This window comes from Pipistrellus kuhlii, unplaced genomic scaffold, assembly GCF_014108245.1.
Source record: "Pipistrellus kuhlii isolate mPipKuh1 unplaced genomic scaffold, mPipKuh1.p scaffold_m20_p_2, whole genome shotgun sequence".
Classification (NCBI taxonomy): domain Eukaryota; kingdom Metazoa; phylum Chordata; class Mammalia; order Chiroptera; family Vespertilionidae; genus Pipistrellus; species Pipistrellus kuhlii.
In genome coordinates this window covers 169,396,604-169,422,080 of record NW_023425515.1, presented here as the reverse complement: position 1 = coordinate 169,422,080, position 25,477 = coordinate 169,396,604, and the positions used below count along the sequence as shown (strand labels likewise).

Here is a 25,477-nt window from a genome sequence, read left to right as displayed (position 1 = left end):
GCCTTCCTCCATCCTAGCCGGAGCTGGTCTCTCTCCACCATGCTCCTAACTGGGGGTTTTGGAGGACCGTTTATATGCAGGGACGTTGTTATTCAGTGAATGTTTGGTGAGTATGCCCGCTCCTGTGCTGCAACCAAGGACCAAAAACATAAAGTATGGATAGTAGGCCCTGAAGTAAACTTGTTCAGCCCTGATTATTTTATTTATAAGTGATTTTCTTGTGAAAGTCATTTATCCTCATTGGATCTCAGTTTCTTCATCCTTAAGATGGCTAAGACAGGATGGTTTTGTCTGAGGGTTAAATGATATGCATGTTATTTATTTATATTAGTCGTTTGTTTTTAATCCTAACCCAAGGATATTTTTCATTGACTTTTAGAAAGAGGGGAAGAGCCGAAACCGGTTTGGCTCAATGGATAGAGCGTCGGCTTGGGGACTGAGGGGTCCCGGGTTCGATTCCGGTCAAGGGCATGTACCTTGGTTGCGGGCATATCCCCAGTAGGGAGTGTGCAAGAGGCAGCTTATCGATGACTCTCTCTCATCGATGTTTCTAACTCTCTATCTCTCTCCCTTCCTCTCTGCACAAAATCAATAAAATATATTTAAAAAAAAAAACTTGGATAAAATTTAATTAAAAAAGAAAAAGAAAAAAAAGAAATATGCTTCTGATATGAAGTTTAAAAAAAAAAAAAGAGGTGAAAAAACTGAAAGAAACATTGATGTGAGAGAGATATATCCATTGGTTGCCTCCCACCTGCGCCCCAGCCAGGGTTGGGGATCTGGGGATTGAGCCTGCAACAGAGGTATCTGCCCTGGACTGGAATCAAATCAGGGAACCTTCAATCTGCGGGTCAACACTGTATCCACTGAGCCAAACTGGCTAGGGCTAATGTGCTTTTAAAGTGCTCAACAGACTAGCCAGCATGACTCAATGGTTTGTGTCAGCCTATGAAGCAGGAAGTCACAGTTGGATTCCTGGTCAGGGCACATGCTGGGTTGCAGCCTTGATCCCCAGTAGGGGGCGTGCAGGAGGCAGCCAATCATTGATTCTCTCAGCACTAATGTTTCTATCTCTGTCTCTCCCTTCCTCTCTGAAATCAAAAATATATTTTAAGAAAAAGAAAAGAAAGCACTCAGCAGTGCCCAGCATGTGGTCAGTGTTTAGTACTAAGTGACAGGTGCTAGCACTCCATGACGCCTGCTGTGGAAGAGCAGGTGGGGGAGGGAGGGCAGAAGTGCACCATGACAATGGGGTCCTCGGTGCAGAGCAGGAAGGAAGAGCTTGAGGCCCTTGGAACGGAAGAGGGAATGTGAAAGATAATTGCTTAGACATGCCCTCCCTCGAGTACTCGGGTACAAATGTTTAAAAGGACATGGTACTTTAATGAAGAATGAGAAGTTTGCTCTGATCAGAGCAAACGGAGTGAGCTGATGATGGAGATTAAGCTATGGATAGGTCAGCAGGGACTTGACGCTAAAGGGCCTTATGGCTCAGACCAGAGGCCTAACCCTCGTTAGGAGGACAGCATATGCCTTCGAAGGGAGTTTCAGAGAGCGGTGCCACGGTCATAGAGCTTTGGGTACGTCACTGTACCCACGGTGTGAAGCCTGGTTTGGAACATGGGGGAGAGAGTAGAGGCCATTAGGAGATTGTTGGAAAGAGACGGTGGTGACTAGACTGAGTGGCGATGGCCATGATATTCAAGAATCATTACAGGGTAGACTTGGTAGGATTTGGGACAACAGGGTGAAAGAGAAGGTTGTTCAGATTTCTGACTTGAGCATCAAGACAGATGATAAAATTCATTTGATATAAGGGATAGGGACAAGTTTGGGATATGGAAGAGGAATTATGTCTGGGGACTTCTGCAGGAGAGGGTTGGGAGGCAGGGTGTGGGCCATCTGGAGGAAGGGCCATCTGCATTGCAGTTAGGAGGGATTTGCTAAATTAGTTCAGTCATTGTTTGAACCGGCAAGGTGCTCCCTGTGTCATTGCAGCAAGGGCCAAGCTGGGTTGAGCTAGCCGAGATGACCGAGCAGCCCGACTACGACCTGGAGACGTTTGTGAACAAGACAGAGGCTGCCCTGGCTCAGCAAGCCAAGCACTTCTCAGCCCTGCAAGGTGGGTGCGGCTGGATGGGGAGCTGCAGGTGGGGTCTTTGCAGGTGATGACAGCTCTGCCCTGAGGGAAGGGGCCCCTGAGACACCCTCAAACCCTACTATACCCTTCCTTCCAGATGACATCAAGGCCTTACGCTTGGCCATGCAGCTGGAAGAACAGGCCAGCAAACAAATAAGCAGCAAGAAACGGCCCCAGTGACGACTGCAAATAAAGATATTTGGTGTCATACCCAGCCTTTTCACCACCCACTTCTCCCCAGTGAACTTTGGGCACCTGGTTCTGAGCTCAGACAGGCTTTGGTAAATGCCAAGTATTGGGGCATCAGCCAGGGCAGCTGGGGAATGGATCAGAGTGACATGGGACGCTACTTGCCTTCCTCGGTTGTAGTCCTGAAGGGAGCAAGGATGAGAGAAGGGAACTTTTAACTATCCTGTGCAGCCCTTCTTTCCAAGTGGGGAAGGCTCGTTGGCATAGAGCTTTCTCTTATACTTTTAAAAGTTTCTGGAACCTCTTGCTTTGCTGTTTTAAGATCTAAGAGGATCCCTGTTGTTTTTTGTTTTGTGGTTATACATTGTATCTTAACAATAAAGAAAAAGGAAAAAAATCAGCCTGTTGTGTGACATGTGTGAAGAGCCTGGGGTGTGTCTGAACCTTCTGGAAGGGGGGCCGGGTGGGGGCAGAGAAATATCAATGTGAGAGATGCTGACTGGTTGCTTCCCGCACACTCCCCAACTGGGGGCGCTCCTAGACCCTCTCCTGGGAACAGGAGCTATAAGCATAAAGGAGATGGCGCTGTCAATTACAGTCTGCTCAAGGCATGTTTTTAAAAAATATATATTTTATTAACTTTTTTACAGAGGAAAGGAGAGGGACAGAGAGCCAGAAACATCGATGAGAGAAACAGCTGCCTCCTGCACACTCCCTACTGGGGATGTGCCCGCAACCAATGTACATGCCCTTGACCGGAATCGAACCTGGGACCTTTCAGTCCACAGACCGATGCTCTATCCACTGAGCCAAATCGGTTTCAGCTGCTCAAGGCATATTAAAAGATTGTGTAACCCTAGCTGGTTTGGCTCAGTGGATAGAGTATTGGCCTGCGGACTGAAGGATCCCGCATTTGATTCCAGTCAAGGACACATGCCCGAGTTATGAGCTCAATTCCCATTAGGGGGCTTGCAGGAGGTAGCTGATCAATGATTCTTGTCATTGATGTTTCTCTCTCCCCTTTCTCTGAAATCAATAAAAATATTTTAAATTCTGTGGGTGCCCTCCCAGTGTGTCTCAGTGGTTGAGGATCAATCTATGAACCAAGAGGTCACAGTTTAATTCCCAGTCAGGGCACATGCCCCTGTTGTGGGTTTCATATGCCTGATCGACCAGCTGGTACATATAACATGCACTGGCAATTTAAAAATAAGCAGTGACTCATGCCTGTGTGATACATTTAAAGCTCTCACTGGTGCCAACTGCATGTGTGTGTTTCCATCTGCCATTGTCGATTGTGAATTTGGTTGGTTTTGTTAATGTTCTGAAGCTGAAAGAAAGTGGTGTGTTGCCGAAGCCGATTTGGTTCGGTGGATAGAGCATCGGCCTGTGGACTGAAAGGTCCCAGGTTCGATTCCAGTCCAGGGCATGTATCTTGGTTGCGGGCATATCCCCAGTAGGGGATGTACAGGAGGCAACTGGTCAATGTTTCTCTCTCATCGATGTTTCTAGCTCTCTATCCCTCTCCCTCTCTGTAAGAAATTAATAAAATATATTTTTTAAAAAAAAAGTGGTATTGTGGACAGAATATATCTGAAGACCAACTATCAGCACAATGTACCTCTGATATGTCATCTCTGACACTTATAAAGGGTGAATAGAAATGTTAAAATATTTCTTCTAATTAATTTCCTTATACTGTAGATACCCCTAGTCCTATCTAATACCCTGTTTCCCCAAAAATAAGACAGTGTCTTATATTAATTTTTGCTCCCAAAGATGCACTAGGTCTTATTTTCAGGGGATGTTTTATTTTTCCATGAAGAATACGGTACACATTTATTGTTAAATGAAGATAAAGGAAATTTATTACCTGTATACGGTACGGTAGCATGGTAGTTGTCAACACAAACCAGACAAACTGTGACTCCTACAGTATCAAGAATTTACTCATTTATTCTATGACAATCATGTCATCATCTTCTGGAACATCATCATAACAATCCAATTCCTGAATTTCCTGGTGAATTTCTTGTGACTCCATTTCTTTCAGAATCAGTGGACCAAATCTCTCATGTTTAGCCTGGTGAGGGCCTTATTTTCGGGGAGGATCCCTTATATTTCACTCAGAAGGAAACCTGTAAGCAGGTCTTATTTTCGGAGGATGTCTTATTTTGGGGGAAACACGGTAAGAGTAATATGCAAATTGACCATACCTCCACTACATCCACAAGCCACGCCCACCAGCCAATCAGAGCGAATATGCTTACTGTATTTTTTTAAAATATATATTTTATTGATTTTGTACAGAGAGGGAGAGAGATAGAAAGCTAGAAACATCGATGAGAGAGAGTCATCCGATCAGCAGCCTCCTGCACATCCCCTACTGGGGATATGCCCGCAACCAAGGTACATGCCCTTGACCGGAATCGAATCTGGGTCCCTTCAGTCCCCAAGCCGACGCTCTATCCATTGAGCCAAACCGGTCTCGGCGCTTGCTGTATTTTTAAAACGTCCCCTTGTTTCATGTTTTTGGGAAAACTAATCAAGTTTTTTCCAGTTCATTGCACAGAAGCTGCTCTTGCCAATCCCACTCAACAATCCAATGATCACTTTTTAGTCTTCCTTTTAACTAGACATCATAGGAGCGTGAGACCATGACATGACCCTCACCCTGTGCTGTCACTCTGATTGCTCCTTCTGGCTCCCTTGCAAGCCTCTTTTCTCTACATGGCCTTAAATGCTGTCATTCCTCAAGCCTTGAACCTAGGCCCTCTTCTTCTATTTCTTTTTTTTTTTTTTTAATCAATCTTTATTGTTCATATTGTTACAAAGGTTCCTCATTTCTTCCCCCCTCCACCAGGTTCCCACCCCACCCTCCGCCCCCTCCCCATCCCCCATTGTCCTCATCCATAGGTGCAGTTTATGTTCAGTCTCTTCCTCCCTCCCTTTCCCCGATAGTAAATCCCTTTTCAGATAGTATATCAGTTACTTAGCATTTTATCATATCAATAATACCACCACATGCCCATTGATACATTTCACACAAAAGACATTTCCAAATAGGTCAACCAACCTCCTCCAGGCCCCACCCAAGGCACTCACAGATCAACACCCAAGCCCTATACTAACTCAACACATCCAGATCTAAGCCTTCATCACTTGATTCAGCAGACCCTCAAGTTCTCACAAAAGTTTCCAGCCATGTCTGAGAGGCAGCCGTGGGGCAGGGGCAGGCGAGGAGCGAGCTGTTCCGGGCCTGGCTGCTCCGGGCCTGGCCTCTGTTGCTCTGGTTCGTTCCACAACCAGCTGCTCCGGGTCTGGTCACCGCCGCTGCCGACCTAGTTGCTCTGGACCTGGCTGCTGCTGCTCCGGGCCTGGCCGCACCCGACCCGGCTGCTCCAGGCCTGGCCGCACCCGACCCGGCTGCTCCAGGCCTGGCCACTCCCAGCCTGGCAGCCGCTGCTCCGGGCCTGGCCGCACCAGACCCAGCTGCTCTGGGCCCGGCTGCCCCGGGCCCGGCCGCGCCGAGTCTGGCCGCTCCCAGCCTGGGTGCTCCGGGCTTGGCTACTGCTGTTCTGGGCCTGGCTGCTCCCAACCCGGCTGTTCTGGGCCCGGCTTCTTCGGGCCCAGCCACTCCGGGTCTGGGTGTTCCTGGACTGGCCTCTCTGGGCTTGGCTGCCTCCGCCTCAGGCCTGGCTGCCACTGCCCCAGGTCTGGCTGCTCCAGTGCTGGCTGTTGCTCTGGTTCTGGCTGCTGCTGCTCTGGGGCCTGGCCGTTGCTGCTCCGGGCCCGGTTGCCATTGCTTTGTGCCTGGGCTCTCTAGGCCTGGCCGCCGCTGTTCCAACATTCTGTCCTTTTTTTTTTTAATGCATTTATGTTGCAATGTTGGCTGGTGAGTTGAGTTCTTTTTTTTTTTTTTTTTGTGAGTTGAGTTCTGACTTAGTCTGAATTTTCAAGATCTTCTTTGTATTCTTTCTTAAGTAATTTTACTATCTTTTGCTCTCACTTGATGTCTTCACATTGAGAACTTTGGTTTCTTCCTCCTTGTCCTGGGAGCTCAGCAGGTTGGCCTGAGGCACCCCTTTGTTCTTCGCGGGCTCATGCGCTGCTCCAGCCTGTTGCCAGGGTCGGCCGCCCAGGAAGCAGCCCCCGGCCTTGGCTCCGTTGCCCGCGCTCAGAGGTCGATGGCTCGGGGGCACCCCCCCGCCTGGGGGCCCCGTCGCCCGGCTCCCTGCCGGCGCCCGGTTGGCTGGTGTCCGGCAGGGGCTCCTGCTCCCTGTCGCATTCCTCCAGTCTGGAGCCCTTTCTCTCCTTCCCGCTAGAGGAGTTTAGGATCAGAGTCAACAGACTGTACTCTGCGCACAGTGCGCGCGACTCTGGGGGCTCGGCTTTTCGCCACTCCCCTGGGATTCCGCCTCACAGCCCTGTCTCCCCCTGCCCGAGCCTGGGTCCCCAGGGTCTGGTCCAGGACTGGGGTTCAGAGCAGTCCGGACTGAGGCTCAGCGCCGCCGGAGGCTTTGTTTCTTCCCGCTAGGGTAATCCAGCATCAGAGTCAACATTCAGTCCTCTGCGCGCAAAGTGCGCGCGACTCCGGGGGCCCTGCTTTTCGCTGTTCACTTGGGATTCCGCCTCACAGCCCCGTCTCCCCAGCCGGAGCCTGGGTCCCCAGGGTCTGGCTCATAACTGGGGGTCAGCACTGCCGGTTCGGGGGTTCAGCCCAGGCTGGGGGTTTTATTTCCTTCCTGCTAGGGAACGCCAGGCAGCACCCAGCCCTCTCCTCCTCTCCGGCTGCGACCACTCCGCGCGCGCAGCATGTCTCTGTACCTTAGGCTTTTTTTCAGCTCCTCTGATTTTCCTTCTGGTTTTCTCTTTCCTTCTTGTTGTAGAATTTTCAGTCAGTCGACTACCTGTAGCTCTGGGCGATGTCCACTCTACATTTTAGTTGTATTCCATTGAAATTGTTGTGTGCTGCTGCGGTTAGGTGTCTACCCGAGCAGCCATCTTGGATCCTCCTCTTCTATTTCTTTATACCAGAGGTTGGCACACTACTGTGTACTAATGGGGCCCATGAGCTTAGTGGTTTTTGTGCTTGAAAAAAATTCTAAAGCATAGTATTCATAAAGTTTTATTGGCAGGCAGCCATATCCATTTGTTTACCTTTGTCTATGGCTGCTTTCACACCACAACAGCAAAGCTGCTGACACAGAGCCTATAGCCCACGAAGCCTGAAGTATTTACTTATCTTTTACAAGAAAAGTTTGCCTTATACTGTCTCCCTAGATTACTATTATATATTAAAAAAAAAAAAAAAAAAAGAAAGAAAGAAAGAAAGAAAATAAAAAACAAAACTATACTGCAGCCAAAACCGGTTTGGCTCAGTGATAGAGCGTCGGTCTGCAGACTGGAAGGTCCCAGGTTCGATTCTGGTCAAGGGCATGTACATTGGTTGCGGGCACATCCCTGGTGTGGGGTGTGCAGGAGGCAGCTGGTTGATGTCTCTCTTTCATCGATGTTTCTAGCTTTCTATCTCTCTCCTCTCCCTTCCTCTCTGTAAAAAAATCAATAAAATTTAAAAAAACAACAAAAAAACACACAACTATACTGTAATTCCCAATCAATGGGGGGGGGGGGAATGATTCAGTGTGGGTGCTAGGCAAAAGGTTACTGAGTATAGGATGCTGCATGGTGACAAGAGTATTGCTCCACATTCTATTTCCATTGCCAATTTGCCAAGGGAAAGCATAGCTGTGAAAAAATGTGGCCGTGACCACGTAGCCCAGTGATCAAGCATAGCATCATTGGAGTGGGGCAGTCTGCCATCCTCTGTCTCCAAGTGCAGGGGTCACTCAGGAGATGATAATGCCAAAAACACAAACCCTAAATCCAGTCCAGCCTTAGATTTCACTTCCTGTTGCCAATAGAAATGGGATGGAGGAACTAACTAAACAGCACCATGAGGGATAATCAGGCAAATTTAGGATGCAGGATGTTTTACAAAACATCTGCCCTGGTCTCCACAAAATCCCTACCTGGCAGGGGAGATAGCGTGATCACAAAGGTGGCTTTCCCAGAGCGAGGCTCTCCCATTGCACTCTGGGTGTGCTGACCCCTGCGAGGTCCCCAAAGGGGGTGAACTCCATCGCGTCATTGGTGGTAGTGGGGGACTGCGTGCGCGCTGCCCTAAGAAAAGAAAAACACAAAAGTACAAAGACTGTTCTAGATTAAAAGAGAATACAAACAACAACCAAATGCGAAGCATGAGTCTTGATGGTGGTGTAAAAAATTGGATGCTGTGAGTTTGTGAGGGAAAGTTCTTACTCTTTGGAGATGCATGCTGAAATGGAGATGAATTTTTGGCACAAAAGTCATGATGTTTGCAACTTTCAGTTCAGAAAAAAATAATGAAGGAAATCAGAACACATCACCCCAAATATGCCTCTTTTTTTATTATTAATATATTTTATTGATTTTTTTACAGAGAGGAAGGGAGAGAGTCGGAAACATCGATGAGAGAGAAACATCGATCAGCTGTCTCCTGCACACCCCCTACTGGGGATGTGCCCGCAACAAAGGTACATGCCCTTGACCGGAATCGAACCCGGAACCTTTCATTCCGCAGGCCGACGCTCTATCCACTGAGCTAAACCAGTTTTGGCCAAATATGGCTCTTTGATATAAGAATTACAAGTGTATTTTGCATTGAAGACAACTAAGCAGCAAATATAGGCAAAACTCTATTCATTTCCTTTCTGCCTAAAGACAGGATATAAACATCCTTTTCTGGGACAGGATTATAGATGACAGGAGAAGAAACTACTTCACACTGTTAGTCTCCCTTTATATATATATATTTTAAGTATTTTTATTGATCTTCACTCTCTCCCCCAATTTTTTTTTGGGGGTGGGGGGGAGGAAGGCAACCAGATTTTTCAACAAGGGTGAGAAAAAAATATTTTTTAATTGAATTCAGAGAGAAAGGGAGAAGTAGAGAGAGATAGAACCATCAATGATGAGAATCATTGATTGGCAGCCCCTTGCATGCCCCCTACTGGGGATTGTGCCTGAAACACGAGCATGTGCTTTGGACTGGAATCAAATCCTTGGTGATGTATATATTGTAAAACCCAAGTTTTAGCCACTTTTTGAATTACTCACCTCTGAGTAATTAATATATATATGATATAAATGTTAATGAACTTCTGTTTTTCTCTTGTTTGTGTTTTTCTCTTGTTAATCTGTCTTTCGTTACAGCCCCAGCAAGAACCTAGAAGGGTAGAAGGAAAAAAGATATTTCTCCCCCTACATTGTACAATATAATAACCTATACTCAAATAAAATGTAAAGAAAAGATGTCGCTGAAACCGGTTTGGCTCAGTGGATAGAGCGTCAGCCTGCGGACTGAAAGGTCCCGGGTTCGATTCCGGTCAAGGGCATCCCCGGTGGGGGGTGTGCAGGAGGCAGTTGGTTGATGTTTCTCTCTCATCGACATTTCTGGCTCTCTATCTCTCTCCCTTCCTCTCTGTAAAAAATCAATAAAATATATATTTTTAAAAAAGATGTCAGAGAGAAGAAGACAAATACAATATGATTTCACTTATAGGTAGAATCTAAAAAACAAAAACAAAACAAATGCATAAAATAAAATAGAAACAGACCACCCTGGCCCAGTGGCTCAGTTGGTTGGAGCGTCCATCATTCCATACTTCAAAGAGGTTTCGACTTTGATCCTGGTCAGAGCACATACTGGATGCAACCCATCGACGTGCTTTTTTTTTTCTCTCTCTCTAAACATCAATAAAACTTGCCCTAGCTGGTTTGGCTCAGTGGATAGAGCATGGGTCTGCAGACTGAAGGGCTCGATTCTGGTCAAGGGCGTGTAACTGAGCTGCAGGCTCAGTCCCCGGCCCTGGTATGTGAGGGAGGCAACCAGTCCACGTATCTCTCTCACATCGGTGTTTCTCTCTCTGCCTCTCCCGCTCTCTTCCACTCTCTCTAAAAGTCAATGGAAAATATCCTCAGGTGAGGGTTAACAACAACAACAACAAAAAATTAAATAAATATCAATAAAACTTAAGAAAGCCCTTGCTGGTTTGGCTCAGTGGATAGAGCATCGGCCTATGGACCGAAAGATCTCAAGTTTGATTCCATCAAGGGCATATGCCTAGGTTGCAAGCTCAATCCCCAGCAGGGAGTGTGCAGGAGGCAGCTGGTCAATGATTCTCTCTTGTTGATGTTTCAATCTCTCTCTTCCTCTCTGAAATCAATGAAAATATATTTTTAAAAAAACCCAACAAAACAAAATTGAAACAGACCCCATAAATACAGAGAACAAGCTGATGATTGCCAAAGGGGAAGGGGGGAGAATGGGAGAAAAAATAGACCCAAGTGTATGTTGTCTGTAAGAAACCCACTTTATATATAGACACATACAGATTAAAAATAATGAATGAACATTAAAAACAATTTTTATTTAAAAATAAATAAATAAATAAATGGAAATAGATATACCATGCTGATATTAATCAAAAGAAAGTGTGAGTAACTGTGTTAACTTCAGGCAAAGCAGACTTTAGAGAGAGGAAAGTGACTAAAAATGAGATTTGTTTTAAGATAACCTAATAATTGTCCTGACCAGTTTGGCTCAGTGGATAGAGCGTCAGCCTGTAGACTGAAGGGTTCAATTCCGGTCCATGGCGTGTGCCTGGGTTGCGGGCACATCCCCAGTGGGAGGTGTACGGGAGGCAGCTGATCAATGTTTCTGGCTCATTATTTCTCTCCCTTCCTCTCTGTTAAAAAAAAAAATCAATAAAATATATTTAAAAAATAAAATAAAAAATTGCCGAAACCGGTTTGGCTCAATGGATAGAGTGTCGGCTTGGGAACTGAAGGGACCCGGGTTCGATTCTGGTCAAGGGCATGTACCTTGGTTGCAGGCACATCCCCAGTAGGGGGTGTGCAAGAGGCAGCTGATTGATGACTCTCATCGATGTTTCTAGCTCTCTATCTCTCTCCCTTCCTCTCTGTACAAAATCAATAAAATATATTAATAAATAAATAAATAAATAAATAAATAAAATAATCCAGTAATCCAGTGGGCAAGAGGTATTGGCAGGGAGACAAGAAAATGATGGTCATGAGCTGAAAGGGCATCCTTGCCCTCAACTTCTGTTTGCTTGAAATTTTCTATTGAAGAACAACAATGACGAAGAAGAGGAGAAGAGGGTTGGATATGTGAGAGACTTTTCAGTTGTGCTCACCAATGCCCCTTCCCTTCTAGGATCCTGGTGGATCATTACCTGCCCCAGTGCCTCAATCCATCCATGGGTTGAATAGTAGAATGATTATAGCCAAAATGAAAGAAGGAACAACAAGACCAGAGTGAGGATTCATCCAAAAAGTATCAGGAAGTGATAAAACAAGGAAGGTTGAAAACAAATGAGCCAGCTGTTGGTGACACACACAGTTGGTGGATAATCCAAGAGCCATTCCCAGCCCCCTTCTTCCTTACTCATCTCCACTTGCTTTCCCAGATTCCCAAGCCATTAGAGTCGGCCATATGACAGTTCTGGCCAATGAGATGTAAGTGGGAGTGCTGGGGACTTTTGGACAGGTAATATGTTGTTTTCTAACAGCAGAGGGCGCTTTACTTACAATATCTCACTCCTTTATTTCTTGCCTTGGACATGGATGTTCTGTCTGGAGTTGTGACAGCTGCCTTGTGATCATGAGGTAAGCGGATAGTCATCAGATCAAAATATCCAACACACTCAGGAGCCAAGTAGGAAGGGAGGAAGAGCCATAGAAGGTTCTGGCTAAACACCTGAACCAATGCCAGCAGCCACCTACATCCAGACTCCCTACTGTAACTCAGAACAAAGCAAAGCACAACAAAACCCACCTATTTGTATAAACTGCCTTCATTCATGTTTTCTTTAACCTGAAGATGAAAGCATTCCTAACTGAAAATATTACGGATATCTTGCTCAATAATTTAGGAAAAAACTACTGGGAATCAAACCCACAACCCTGGGGCATTGGGACAATATTCCAACCTGGCCAGGACTGTTCATTAATTAAAAAATATATATTGTTATCGCCCTGACCAGTTTGGCTCAATGGATAGAGCGTCCCAGGTTTGATTCCGGTCAAGGGCATGTACCTTGGTTGCTGGCACAACCTCAGTGTGTGTGTGCGAGGGGGTTCAGAAGGCAACTGATTGATGTTTCTCTCTCATCGATGTTTCTAGCTCTCTATTTCTCTCCCTTCCTCTCTGATATATATATATATATATATATATATATATATATATATATATGTATGTATAAAATTAGGCCTGGGCCCTGGCTGATTTGGCTCAGTGGATAGAGGGTCGGCCTTCGGATTGAAGGGTTTCTGATTTAATTTTGGTCAAGGGCACATGCCCACTCCGTCCCCAGTAGGGGTCATGCAGGAGGCAGCTGATTAATGATTTTCATCATTTTTTTAATATATATTTTATTGATTTTGTACAGAGAGGAAGGGAGAGAGATAGTTAGAAACATCGATGAGAGAGAAACATCAATCAGCTGCCTTTTGCACACCCCCTACTGGGGATGTGCCCGCAACCAAGGTACGTGCCCTTGACCAGAATTGAACCCGGGACCTTTCAGTCCCCAAGCTGATGCTCTATCCATTGAGCCAAACCAGCCTCAGCGATTTTCATCATTTTTTATTATATATTTCTTTAGTGATTTCAGAGAGGAAGGGAGGAGAGAGAGATAGAAATATCAATGATGAGAGAGAATCATTGGTTGACTGCCTCCTGCGTGCCCCCTATTGGGGATTAAGCCCGAAACCCAGGCACGTGCCTCTGGCTGGAATCAAACCTGGGAACCTTCAGTCTGCAGGCTTATGCTCTACCCACTGAGCCAAGCCGGCTAGGGCTCTTTCTCATCATTGATATTTTTATTTCTCTCTCCCTCTTCCTTCCTCTCTGAAATAAATTATATATATTAATTATGGTGATTAATATATGGTAATTAATTATATATATATACTCTAGACTAGGCTGAGTGCACAAAATTCATGCACTGTAGAGGGGCAGTGGTCCCTCTGCCTGGCCTGCGCCCTCTCGCAGTCGGGGACTCCTCGGGGATAGCCAGCAGTCAGACATCCCTTTAGCAGACTGGGGCTCTTGCAGTCCGGGACTCCTCCCTCTTTACTGCCCACCTGTAGCTGAGGCGGGAGAGGCTCTCACCACCACCACCACCACTTTGCTTACTATCTGTGAGCCAGCTTCTGGCTGAGGGGTGCTCCTCCTGTGGGAGCGCACTGACCACTAGGGGGCAGCTTCTGCGTTTAGCATCTGCCCCTTGGTGGTCAGCACATGTCATACTGACCTGCTGTTCTGTCAGCCATTTTGCTGTTCAATTGATTTGCATATTGGGTTTTATCATATAGGGTATAGTATGTGAATAATCTCTCTTAAAAAATGTTAGGTCTGGTCCTAGCCAGTTTGCTTCATTGGATAGACTCAGTAGGGGTGTCGAACTCAATCAGAGAAGGGGCCAAAATCTAAAATCCAGCCTAAATCTCGGGCCGAATGGTTTACTGAACAGTCATAAACTGTCAATGTGATGGAAACGCAGCGGAGTGCAGTGATGACAGCGCGGTGCGGGCCACATTGCAAGGCTTGGCGGGACGGATTTGGCCCTCGGGCCTTGTGTTTGACACATGTGGTAGAGCGTTGGCCTGCAGACTGAAGGGTCCCAGTTTTGATTCAGGCCAAGGACACGTACTTCGGTTGCAGGCCCTAATCAGAGTGTGTGTAGGAGGCAACCAATCTATGTGTCTTTCTCACATAGATGTTTCTCTCTCTCTCTCCCTCCCTTCTACTCTTTCTAGAAATCAGTGGGGAAAATATCCTTGGGTTAGAATTAAAAATAATAAGGAAGGTCATTCACACCACACAGAAAAAAAATTTAGATATTTTAGGAATTAGGAATTCAATTGTTAAAAAAACCTTTAAAACTTTTAGAAGAAAATACAGGAGTATAATTTTTATAACATTAGTGTAGAGAAAGATTTCTTAAGATCTAAAAAACTATAAAGTAAAAATTAATGGATTAAATATATTAAAACTTCTGCATGATAAAAAAAAAACCAACAAAACACTGACATGCCCTAACTGGTTGGCTCAGTGGATAGAGCGTCGGCCTGTGGACTGAAAGGTCCCAGGTTCCTTTCCGGTCAAGGGCATGTATTTTGGTTGCGGGCACATCCCCGGTGGGGGGGTGGGGAGCTGATCGATGTTTCTAACTCTCTATCCCTCTCTCGTCTTAAAAAAAGACAAGAACAGTCAATCAAGTCCTGAAAGAGGAAACTAGATTAGAGTTTGATTCTTGTCTGAGCCCATCATGCTCCAGCCCGCTGAGCCATCCTGCCAGGCCTTTCTCTCTAGTCTCTAATTATTAAATAAGTTTATTTCAGAGTGTTAGGCTCATTCAGGCCCTCATTATGCTCTGCTGGAGGCTCCCCTCCCTGGAAGCTCCATTACGCTCTGTCTGAGGCTCTTGCCCCTCCTGGGGATTTTCTCATTTCACACCTCAGGATTAGCGGCTTCCGGTAAACCTCCTCACCCAGTTTCCAGCGGACCGCCTACACCTGGCCCCACCTGGATCTTGTAACCTTTACAAGAGACAGAAATATCCCACTCCCATTACTCTACTCTGCTGATGTCATTTTGGCCTCAGCCCTTCTGCTAGCAGATGTAATAATAAATTTATAATTATTTGCCCCTTTTGGCCTCCTGTGTTCCATCTCAGGCAACCCTAACTAAAGAGAGGAAGGGAGCCGAAACCGGTTTGGCTCAGTGGAAGAGCGTCAGTCTGCGGACTGAAAGGTCCCAGGTTCGATTCCAGTCAAGCGCATGTACATTGGTTGCGGGCACATCCCTAGTAAGGAGTGTGTAGGAGGCAGCTGGTCGATGATTCTCTCTCATTGATGTTTCTAACTATCCCTCTCTCTTCCTCTCTGTAAAAAATCAAAAAAATATTTTTTTAAATAACAAATAAATTCTAAAAGAGAGAGAGAGAGAGAGAGAGAGAGAGAGAGAGAGAGAGAGAGAGAGAGAGAGAGGGAGAGAGAGAGAGAAAGGGAAAGGAAGGAGGGAGGGGGAGAGAAACATTGATCTGACAAATATCAGTTGGTTGCCTCCCATGCTCACCCAGACTGTGTCCCACAACTTTTCCCCATATACTCTGCCCACAACCTTTTGGAATCAACCAGCTGAGCCACTCCGGCAGAACTCTTTATACATGTTTTAAATAAAATGTTCTTAAGTCTCTGAGTGTTAAAATGCACCTTATGGATTGAATAATTATAGAGTATACATGATGCTGTGTTATAAAGTACACATGAAATTTGTTATATAATTAACTTACCAATGTTAGTTACAATAAATTCCATAAAAACCTAAAAAACAAGATTGCACCTAGCTAAAGCAACAAAAATTATTGTAGCCCTGAGGCATTTGTATGGGGGAGAATAAACCACTTTACAAAAAAATATGAGGGTGGAGTTTAAATGTTTTATTTTGGAAAAACTACTTATCTTATAGCCTTCTCCCCTACACAGAGGTGGCCAAATTGATTCCCCCACCATCTTAGGACCCGCTTTTGTTTTTTAACACTTTTTTTTACAGAGAGGAAGAGAAAGGAAAGAGTCAGAAACATCAATGAGAGAAAATCATCCATCAGCTGCCTCCCTGCACACCACCTACTGGGGATGTGCCCGCGACCAAGGTACATGCCCTCAACTGGAATCCAACCAAATCGGTTTCAGTGTATGACCCCAATTCAGAATTTGACCCCCAGTAGAAGCTGCGGTGAAAAATAACTAGGTAATTCTCATTCTTCCCTTTAACCGAGTAAGAAAACCGAAGCCACTCAGAATGCATCCTCTCCCTCTTCTCCCCCGGGGGAGAGAAGAACGATCATCAATGGCAGGCGGCAGCTGCAGGAGCAGCACCGGAAGCCGGCTTCACGCTCAGGAGAGGGTGCTGCGTCTCCTCCTCGTGGTTTCGGGTGCTCTACACGTTCAGAGGAACTTCTCTAGTAACGAACTATAGAAATGATCCCTGAAAGTATAGTCTTAACCCGGCCCCCGCCGCCTCCGCCGGGCCTGCCGCAGCCGTCCCCTTCTCGGTCACGGTGAGACGCTTTCCCCAATTATAATTCCACTGGCGAAGAGAAAGGCGTTCTAGTATGTATAAGCCTCCAAATACTATCACTTAACAATTGTTTTTAACACTTAGGTGGAAATTAAATGTCCAAAGTTTTTTAAAAGACGGCCACTTCATTAACATAATACTGAAGGACAGCCAATCACAGTCTGTGCCGTATAAGCCCCTGGAGGCATCAGTCAGTTCCGGTGAGGCGGCCCCGCCCCGCCCCTGGGAGCTACCGGAAAGGGCGGGCTTTTCCTGTCTTAGAATGGAGCTGTCCTGTGATCTGTGAGGCGTGCACGCCGTGGCTGTTCTGAGTTTGACGTTCACCCTGGCCATGGCGGGGAGGGGAACTGTAGCTGGGACCCAGCGCTGGATTGTGTATCATGTTTGCACTATCTGATCACACTTTCTGAGTTCTTAAAGGTTGTTGGTGCTTTAACATAAAAAAAGGTAAAAATTCATTGAAGATGCATCTCCTAATAAAATGAATAAACTGTGTTTCAGTTGGTTCACGGGGAGTAACAGTTTGTCACTAATTCCATTCCTATTTTTGTTTTAAAAAGTGGAAGATTCTGATGCCAAAGGGACACCGCTGAAATAAGCATTTTTAGAAGTCCCCATGGGAGGAGGAGGTGGCAAAAGATTTTACTGGCTGGAGTTATGCTTCTTTCTTTTTTTAAAAAATATATTTTATTGATTTTTTTACAGAGGGGAATTGAGAGGGATAGAAAGTTAGAAACATTGATGAGAGAAAGACATCGACCAGCTGCCTCCTCCACCCCCCCCCACCCCCCACTGGGGATGTGCCAGTAACCAAGGTACGTGCCCTTGACCGGAATAGAACCTGGGATCCTTTTGTCCGCAGGCCGATGCTCTATCCACTGAGCCAAACCAGTTTGGGCTGGAGTTACGTTTCTTAGGTTGTGATGTCCTATTTCCCACAAGCCAGTCCTGAAAGAGGGGCAGCTGGGCGGTTAGCAGAGTCAGAAGCAGGGCCAGTGTCCAGTTCCAGCCCAAGCGGTTCAGCATTCGGGCCAGATCAGTATCCATCAGCCCCCGTCCATCAGCCCCCGTCCGTCAGTCCACACCGGAGCCCAACAGGGCCTGGCACCTCCTGCCACCGCAGGAGTCTCAAGAGGGCCCTCCACCATGGCTGCCTTCCTCTGGCTGCCTGCTGCCTGCCGGTCCAGCTCCAACCTTCCTGGCTCTGCATTCCTCCAGACCTTTCCCTCGGCTCCCTCCCCAGGACGGCAGGCCCACCACAGTGACACCAAGCCCAGGGGGCCTGGGGCTCTCACTCCTGGCTACTCCCGGCCTTCTCTCTGCCCACACACGCCCCGCTCCCCGCTCCTCCTGTGGCTGCTGCCGCTCCAAGTTCCCAGAGCTGTGCTCTCCTTACACATGGAAAATGGTGCCCGCAGCCCTCATTAATCCTCCTGCAGGTGTACAGAAACAGAAAGCCTTTACTTGCAAGTACTTACAGAAATAGGAAGGTTTATATCAGACCAATTGGGAAGATAATGATTTTATTTTTTAAAATATAACTTATTGGCCCCATCTGTAACTGCGAAATGAGACAACAAAATAGATCACAAATGAAAGAAATGGAGGACAAAAAGTGTCTGGATATAGAGTTCAAATCTACGCTTATAAGGTTTTTCAAGAATTTCCTAGAAAAGATGGATAAGGCCTATGAGGATATGAAAAGAGATCAACTAGAATTAATAAGGAGTCAACAAGAAATGATAAGGGATCAACAAGAAATAAAGAATACATTGTCTGAAATAAAAAATATTTTACAGAGTCCTAAAAACAGGAGGGATGATCGCAAGAATCAAGTCAAAGATTTGGAACATAAAGAGCCAGAAGACACTCCTCCACAGAAGCTAGAAGGCAAGAGAATCCAGAAAATTGAAGATAATGTAAGAAACCTCTGGGACAACTTCAAGCGAACCAACATCAGAATTATGGGGGTCCCAGAAGATGAGAGAGAGCAAGATATCGAAAACATACTGAAAGAAATAGTGACAGAAAACTTCCCCCACCTGGTAAAAGAATTAGACTTACAAGTCCAGGAAGCGTACAGAACTCCAAACAAAAGGAATCCAAAGAGGACCACACCGAGACACATCATTATTAAAATTCCAAGAGCAAAAGACAAAGAGAGAATATTAAAGAAGCAAGAGCAAAGAAGGTAGTAACCTATAAAGGAGCACCTATACGATTGTCAGCTGACTTCTCAACAGAAACCATGCAGGCCAGAAGGGAATGGCAAGAAATATTCAAAGTGATGAATAGCAAGAACCTACAGCCAAAAATAATCTACCCAGCAAAGCTATCACTCAGAATCGAAGGCCAGATAAAGAGCTTCACTAATAAAAAAAAGCTAAAGGAGTTCATCACTGCCAAACCAGAATTATATGAATTGCTGAAGGGAGTTCTTTCAGAAGAGAAAGCAAACAAAGATAAAAATTATGAACAACAAATACGTAACTATCAACAAGTGAATCTAAAAACCAAGGAAATTAAAAAAATCTGATGAACAATATTAACTGTTGAATATAATAGAATCAGAGGTATGGAAGGGGAGTGAACTGATGATTCTTGGGGAAAAGGGGAGAGGGGGGAGTGGGAAGAGACTGAACATAAACTGTGCACCTATGGATGAGGACAATGGGGAGAGGGGAAAGGGCAGAGGGTGGGGTGGGAACCTGGTGGAGGAGAGCAATGGGGGGGGGGGAGGAACATTTGTAATAATATGAACAATAAAAACTTATTAAAAAAATATATATAACTTATTGATTTTTACAGACAGAAAGGGAGAGGGATAGAAAGTTAGAAACATCGATGAGAGAGAAACATTGATTAGCCGCCTCCTGCACCGCCCCCCCCCCCCCTGGGGATGTGCCCGCAACCAAGGTGCATGCCTTTGAGCAGACTTGAACCTGGGACCCTTCAGGCCCCAGGCCGATGCTCTATCCACTGAGCCAAACCAGCTAGAGCAAGATAACAGTTTTAAAAGAACCTCCACAAGAGGAAACTAATCTTAAGGTTGACTGAACGTTGGTTAATTTTCCCCACAACTCCTGCACCCTCTCATTCCCGGGGGTACCCAGCATTTATGATCTTCCTAGAGCAGGCCAACAGGATTTGCCCCCAGGGCCGTAACTACTATACATAGATCACCAGGCATCTTCTCTGATCCTTCCTGGGTCCCCTGTCTGTAATTAAAATAAAAAATGAATGATTGATTTTAGTGAGAAAGGAAGTGGGAGAGGGAGAGAAACATGGATACATTGTTCTTATTCACATTCACGCACCCATTGGTTGATTCTTGTGTGTGCCCTAAGTGGCGATTGAACCTACAACCTTGGATATGGGTTGAGATTCAACTACTGGCCCGGCCACATAAGCTTTGTTTTTATGTTGTTGTTGTTGTTGTTTTTAATATATTTTATTAATCTTTTTTACAGAGAGGAAGGGAGAGAGAGAGCTAGAAATGTCGATGAGAGAGAAACATCGACCACTTGCCTCTTACACAACCCCTACCAGGGATGTGCCCGCAACCAAGGTACATAGAGTCTATCCACTGAGCCAAAACGGTTTCGGCATCGATGATGCTTCATATTCCTCTTCTTTGAAGCTTTTCAAAGGTTCTCTGTTGCTCTCAAGGTAAATCCAAGCTCTCAGCACTGAAGGCCCATTAAAATGTGGTCCCTGCCACTTAACCCCTTGCTTTTTCAAATCTCCTGCTCACACTGCTTATGGTGTCTCTCTGCTTAGACTAGATCCTTTAACGCTCTGCCCAGGTGTCACTGAACATTCTGTTATCAGTGCTCATCACACACACCTACCTCCTAGGGCAGATGTGTCAAACACAAGGCCCTCGGGCCAAATCCGTCCCGCCAGGCCTTGCAATGTGGCCCGCACCGCGCTGTCATCACTGCACTCCGCTGCGTTTCCATCACAATGACAGTTTATGACTGTTCAGTAAACCATTCGGCCCGCGATTTAGGCTGGATTTTAGATTTTGGCCCCTTCTCTGATTGAGTTTGACACCCCTATCCTAGGGCCTAGCACAGGGTTTGACACAGCACTCAATACATTTTTGTTGAATGAATGTATGAAGACAATTATTTTCTTTTTTTTAAAAATAATATTTTTTATTGATTTTTCACAGAGAGGAAGAGAGAAGGATAGAAAGTTAGAAACACCGATGAGAGAGAATCATTGATCAGCTGCCTCTTGCACTCCCCCTACTGGGGATGTGCCCACAACCAAGGTACATGCCCTTGCCCGGAATCGAACCTGGGACCTTTCAGTCCGCAGGCCGACGCTCTATCCACTGAGCCAAACCGGTCCCGGCTGAAGACAATTATTTTCAAGCCTCTTTTTAAAAATTCAAAAAAATTATGTATATATATTTAAATTCAAGTTAAGTATTAGCTTGGAATTACTCATATATAAAAGTCTTTCTGTTTGGGGCAGGCTTTTGTATCCTGCCAATCTGGTTCCCGCTCTGCCCCCTGGCGGTGGGCCTGGGCCCGGCGGGAGAACGGAAGGACCATTTAAGGTATTTCCGGAAACCGGGGGCGTTGGTGACTCAGCTCATTTACACACCCACAATGCACTGCACACAGGCTATTTTCTACTTTAAAACGTCTAAATTAGCTTTCTTTCAACTTTTTCCCTTGCTAAACATGCGATTGCTTTCACAGAGTTGTCTGAACTTACGGCAGAAACCATTAGCTCTTTCGTGGAAATAGTGACCATTGCCTGTCCAGGAGTTACAGTTACCTGAGGACGGTGTGTAGCGCTGCGGAGGGCATGCTCTGGTTTCTCTTCAGACCGCATAAATCTTTCGCCTTTTACTAAAGATTTCCGTGGAGAGGAACAATTCTGAGTTATTACTCAATTTTTTGAGGTCTTGCGCTCGCAGGACTTATAATGGTGTGAAAGTCAGACAAGTGGTTTCTTTCTCTGGGTTGGCTGTTTCCTGTAAGTGTTGGAAGGGAAAGGCTGTTGTCTTCTCTTTTAGAACAAGGGGCAATTGTGTTTTCTTTTGTGGATGTCTGTATTCTTTGATTTTTTTTTTTCATTTTTGCTTTGGGATGTCTGTATTTTTTTATTTTATTTAAATTTTGTAATTTTTGCTTTGGGGCGTCTGTATTCTCAGCGGCAGTTTTAGTAGGTGGCTCAGGCTCGCGTGCGGGGACCTTACAACTTGTGGGGGAAAGGGTGCGACTGTTCCTTTTGCCCACGTGTCCCCGGCGGCGCCAGGAGCAGAGCGGGTGTGCGGACCGGGAGCGGACGGGGTGAGTGGGTGATGGGCCTGCAGTGCTCCGGGGGCCCGCGGTCTCGCGTTGCGAACGAGGCTGTCTTTAGAAAACGTCCCTGTCTCCGGCGTGCTCGGGATGTGCGGCTGCTTTGGGACGGTGTGTTCTTGTTGGAGTGGCGATGCCGACCCCCGTGGAGCTAAGGAAGGACCGGGGAACAAGGGAACCTTCCCCCACATCATGTTTTTAATTAAACGATGGTTACCTTAGACTAGTGGTTTCCAGATTTGGGGTTTTCCAATTATTAACATTTCCAAAATATTTCTGGGGTACAAAGTTATTTTAACCATTTTTCTACAAAAGAAAAGCCATTTCAAGACTACAAACAGTGCAGAATGACTTGAAACCAAAGGACAGAACACTTCTTTAAAATAGGAAATCCATTTAGCTTTATATAATAGAAATATATATTTTGCAACCTTTCTCTCCTCCAGCCCAAATGTAGGAAAACAGGCTCAAAATCAGTTGCGGGGAAGGCTGAGCCGCCTTGGATGGACGATATCAGGGCTGGTGATGCCCTCTGCTGGCAGCCTGGAGAATTACTGCCATCTGACTTCATTTCCCCTGACTGGAGGAACAATTGCTTTAGAATACCTCCATTATTCATTCATACATACCTGGTATTGATCTCAATGTTTGGGACATATCAGTAAAGAAAAATATATAAATAAAGCCTCGCTGGTTTGGCTCAGCAGATAGAGCGTCGGCCTGGGGACTGAAGGGTCCCAATGCCTGGGTTTCGGGCTAGATCCTCAGTAGGGGGAGTGCAAGAGGTAGTTGATCGACGATGTTTCTCTCTCCCTCTCCCTTCCTCTCTCTGAAGATAATAAAACATATTTTTAAATATATTTTATTGATTTTCCACAGAGAGGAAGGAGGAGGGATAGAGAGCTAGAAACAGCAATGAGAGAGAAACATCGACCAGCTGCCTCCTGCACACCCTCTGCCAAGGATGTGCCCGCAACCAATGTACATGCCCTTTACCTGAATCTAACCCGGACCCTTCAGTCTGCAGACTGACACTCTATCCATTGAGCCAAACCGGTCTTGGCAATAAAACATATTTTTAGCCCTCACTGGTTTAGCTCAGTAGGTAGGGCATCAGACATCAGACTGGAAGGTACTACCGTGTTTCCCCGAAAATAAGACATCCTCCAAAAATAAGACCTACTTACAGGTTTCCTTCTGAGTGAAATATAAGGCATCCCCCTGGAAATAAGGCCCCCCCCCCCAGGCTAAACATGAGAGATTTGGTCTACTGATTCTAAAAGAAATGGAGTCACAAGAAATTCACCAGGAAATTCAGGAATTGGATTGTTATGATGATGTTCCAGATGATGATGACATGATTGTCATTGAATAAATGAGTAAATTCTTGATACTGTAGGATTCACAGTTTGTCTGGTTTGTGTTGACAACTACCGTACTACAGTACTGTATACAGGTAATAAATTTCCTTTATCTTCATTTAACAATAAATGTGTACCGTATTCTTCATGGAAAAATAAGACATCCCCTGAAAATAAGACCTAGCACATCTTTGGGAGCAAAAACTAATATAAGACACTGTCTTATTTTCAGGGAAACAGGGTAAGTTAGATTCCAGTTGAGGGCATGTACCTTGGTTGTGGGCTCGGTGGAGGGCGTGCAGGAGGCAGCTGATTGATGCTTCTGTCTCACCAATGTTTCTAACTATTCCTCTCTGTTAAAAAAAAAATCAATAAAAATATATTTAAAAAACAAACAAGAAACCCCCCATATTTTATTTCTTTTTATTTTGTAAATAAATCTTTATTGTTCATATTATTACAAAAGTTCCTCTTTTTTCCCCCCTCCACCAGGTTCCCACCACACTCTCTGCTCTTTCTCCACCCCCACTGTCCTCATCCATAGGTGCACAGTTTATGTTTAGTCTCTTCCCACACCCCCACTTCCTTTTTTCTCGAGAATTGTCAGTTCACTCCCCTTCCATACCTCTGATTCTATTATATTCACCAGTTAATATTGTTCATCAGGTTTTTTAATTCCCTTGGTTTTTAGATTCACTTGTTGATAGTTACGTATTTGTTGTTCATAATTTTTATCTTTATTTTCTTCCTCTTCCTAAAGAAGTCCCTTCAGCAATTCATATAATTGGTGGTGATGAACTCCTTTAGCTTTATTTTATTTTTATTTTTTTTATTTTTATTAGTGAAGTTCTTTATCTGGTCTTTGATTCTGAGTGATAGCTTTGTTGGGTAGAGTATTTTTGGCTGTAGGACCTTGAATATTTCTTGTCATTCCCGTCTGGCCTGCATGGTTTCTGTTGAGAAATCAGCTGACAATCATATGGGTGCTCCTTTATAGGTAACTACCTGCTTTTTTTTTTTTTTAAATATATTTTATTGATTTTTTTACAGAGAGGAAGGGAGATAGCCAGAAACGTCGATGAGAGAGAAACATCGACCAGCTGCTTCCTGCACACCCCCCACCGGGGATGTGCCCGAAACCAATGTACATGCCCTTGATCGGAATCAAACCTGGGACCTTTCAGTCCGCAGACAGACGCTCTACCACTGAGCCAAACTGGTTTTGGCTATCTGCTTTTCTCTTGCTGCTTTTAATATTCTCTCTTTGTCTTTTGCTCTTTGCATTTTAATTATGATGTGTCTTGGTGTGGTCCTCTTTAGGTTCCTTTTGTTTAGGGTTCTGTGCGCTTCTTGGACTTGTAAGTCTATTTTTTTCACCAGGTGGGGGAAGGAAAAAAACCCATATTTTAAATAATACCATACTTATATTATCTAATATCTGTATCTATGTATCTATCTTATTTATCATTGTCCTAGTGAAGCTTACATTCAGGTGGAGAGATAATAAATGGATAAATACTATGAAAAAATGGCCTGCTAAGGGGGCGGGGCTATGGTGTAGGGAGTGGCACAGTGTGGATTGCAACTTAAGAAAGAGTAGCCCCAGCCCAGCCAAGTGTAGCACAGCAGTTGAGCATCGACCCGGGAACCCCGGTTCGATTCCCAGCCAGGGCGTGTGCCTGGGTTGCAGGCTCGATCCCCAGTGGGGGGTGCAAGAGGCAGCCAATCAGTGATTCTCTCTCATCATTGGTGTTTTTTTTTGTTTTTTTAAAATATATTTTATTGATTTTTTACAGAGAGGAAGGGAGAGAGATAGAGAGCTAGAAACGTCGATGAGAGAGAAACATCGACCAGCTGCCTCTTGCACACCCCCCTCCGGGGATGTGCCCACAACCAACGCACATGCCCTGGACCGGAATCGAACCTGAGACCCTTCAGTCCGCAGACCGACCCTCTACCGCTGAGCCAAACCGGTTTCGGCTCATCATTGATGTTTTTATCTCTCCCTCTCCCTCCCTCTCTGAAATCAATAAAAATATATTAAAAAAAAAAAAAAAAAAAAAAGAAGAAACACATAGCGAGTGTGCCTGGAGCCTGCGAAGGGGAGAGAGGGAAGTAGGAGACAGTTCAGAGGTAACAGGAGATTAGATCTCCTTCCCCCTCCACACACACACACAACAGATACACAGCAAAACTTTTATTGAACTCTTCCCCCTCGCCTCCCCCGCAGCCTCCCACCCACAGCCAAGTGGAG

The 25,477-nt window shown here is 45.4% G+C and overlaps 1 protein-coding gene and 3 non-coding genes across 11 annotated transcripts in view; 3 read left to right on the top strand and 1 right to left on the bottom strand.

The window, feature by feature from the left end:
• KIF2C (kinesin family member 2C) overlaps positions 1-2,741 on the top strand; it is a 28,622-nt gene extending 25,881 nt beyond the window's left edge. For 4 of the 8 annotated variants that reach the window (XM_045584755.1, XM_036446169.2, XM_045584757.1 and 1 more), the window contains 2 exons: positions 1,999-2,122; positions 2,238-2,740. In XM_045584755.1, coding sequence (XP_045440711.1) covers positions 1,999-2,122; positions 2,238-2,320 — 207 coding nt within the window. In that variant the 3' untranslated portion in view covers positions 2,321-2,740. Of the gene's footprint in view, positions 1-1,998; positions 2,123-2,237 lie in introns of those variants that run through there. The other 4 variants (XM_045584759.1, XM_045584756.1, XR_004989334.2 and 1 more) reach the window with 2 other exon arrangements.
• Positions 2,742-8,353: 5,612 nt separating this feature from the next.
• LOC118725207 lies at positions 8,354-8,516 on the top strand. Its single transcript, XR_004989931.1, has one exon. It is a non-coding gene; the product is annotated as a U1 spliceosomal RNA (small nuclear RNA).
• A 7,736-nt stretch (positions 8,517-16,252) lies between these two features.
• On the bottom strand, positions 16,253-16,464 carry LOC118724966. The gene has a single exon (XR_004989743.1). It is a non-coding gene; the product is annotated as a small nucleolar RNA U3 (small nucleolar RNA).
• A 4,901-nt stretch (positions 16,465-21,365) lies between these two features.
• Positions 21,366-21,481, top strand: LOC118724978. The gene has a single exon (XR_004989746.1). It is a non-coding gene; the product is annotated as a U5 spliceosomal RNA (small nuclear RNA).
• Positions 21,482-25,477: the final 3,996 nt, after the last annotated feature.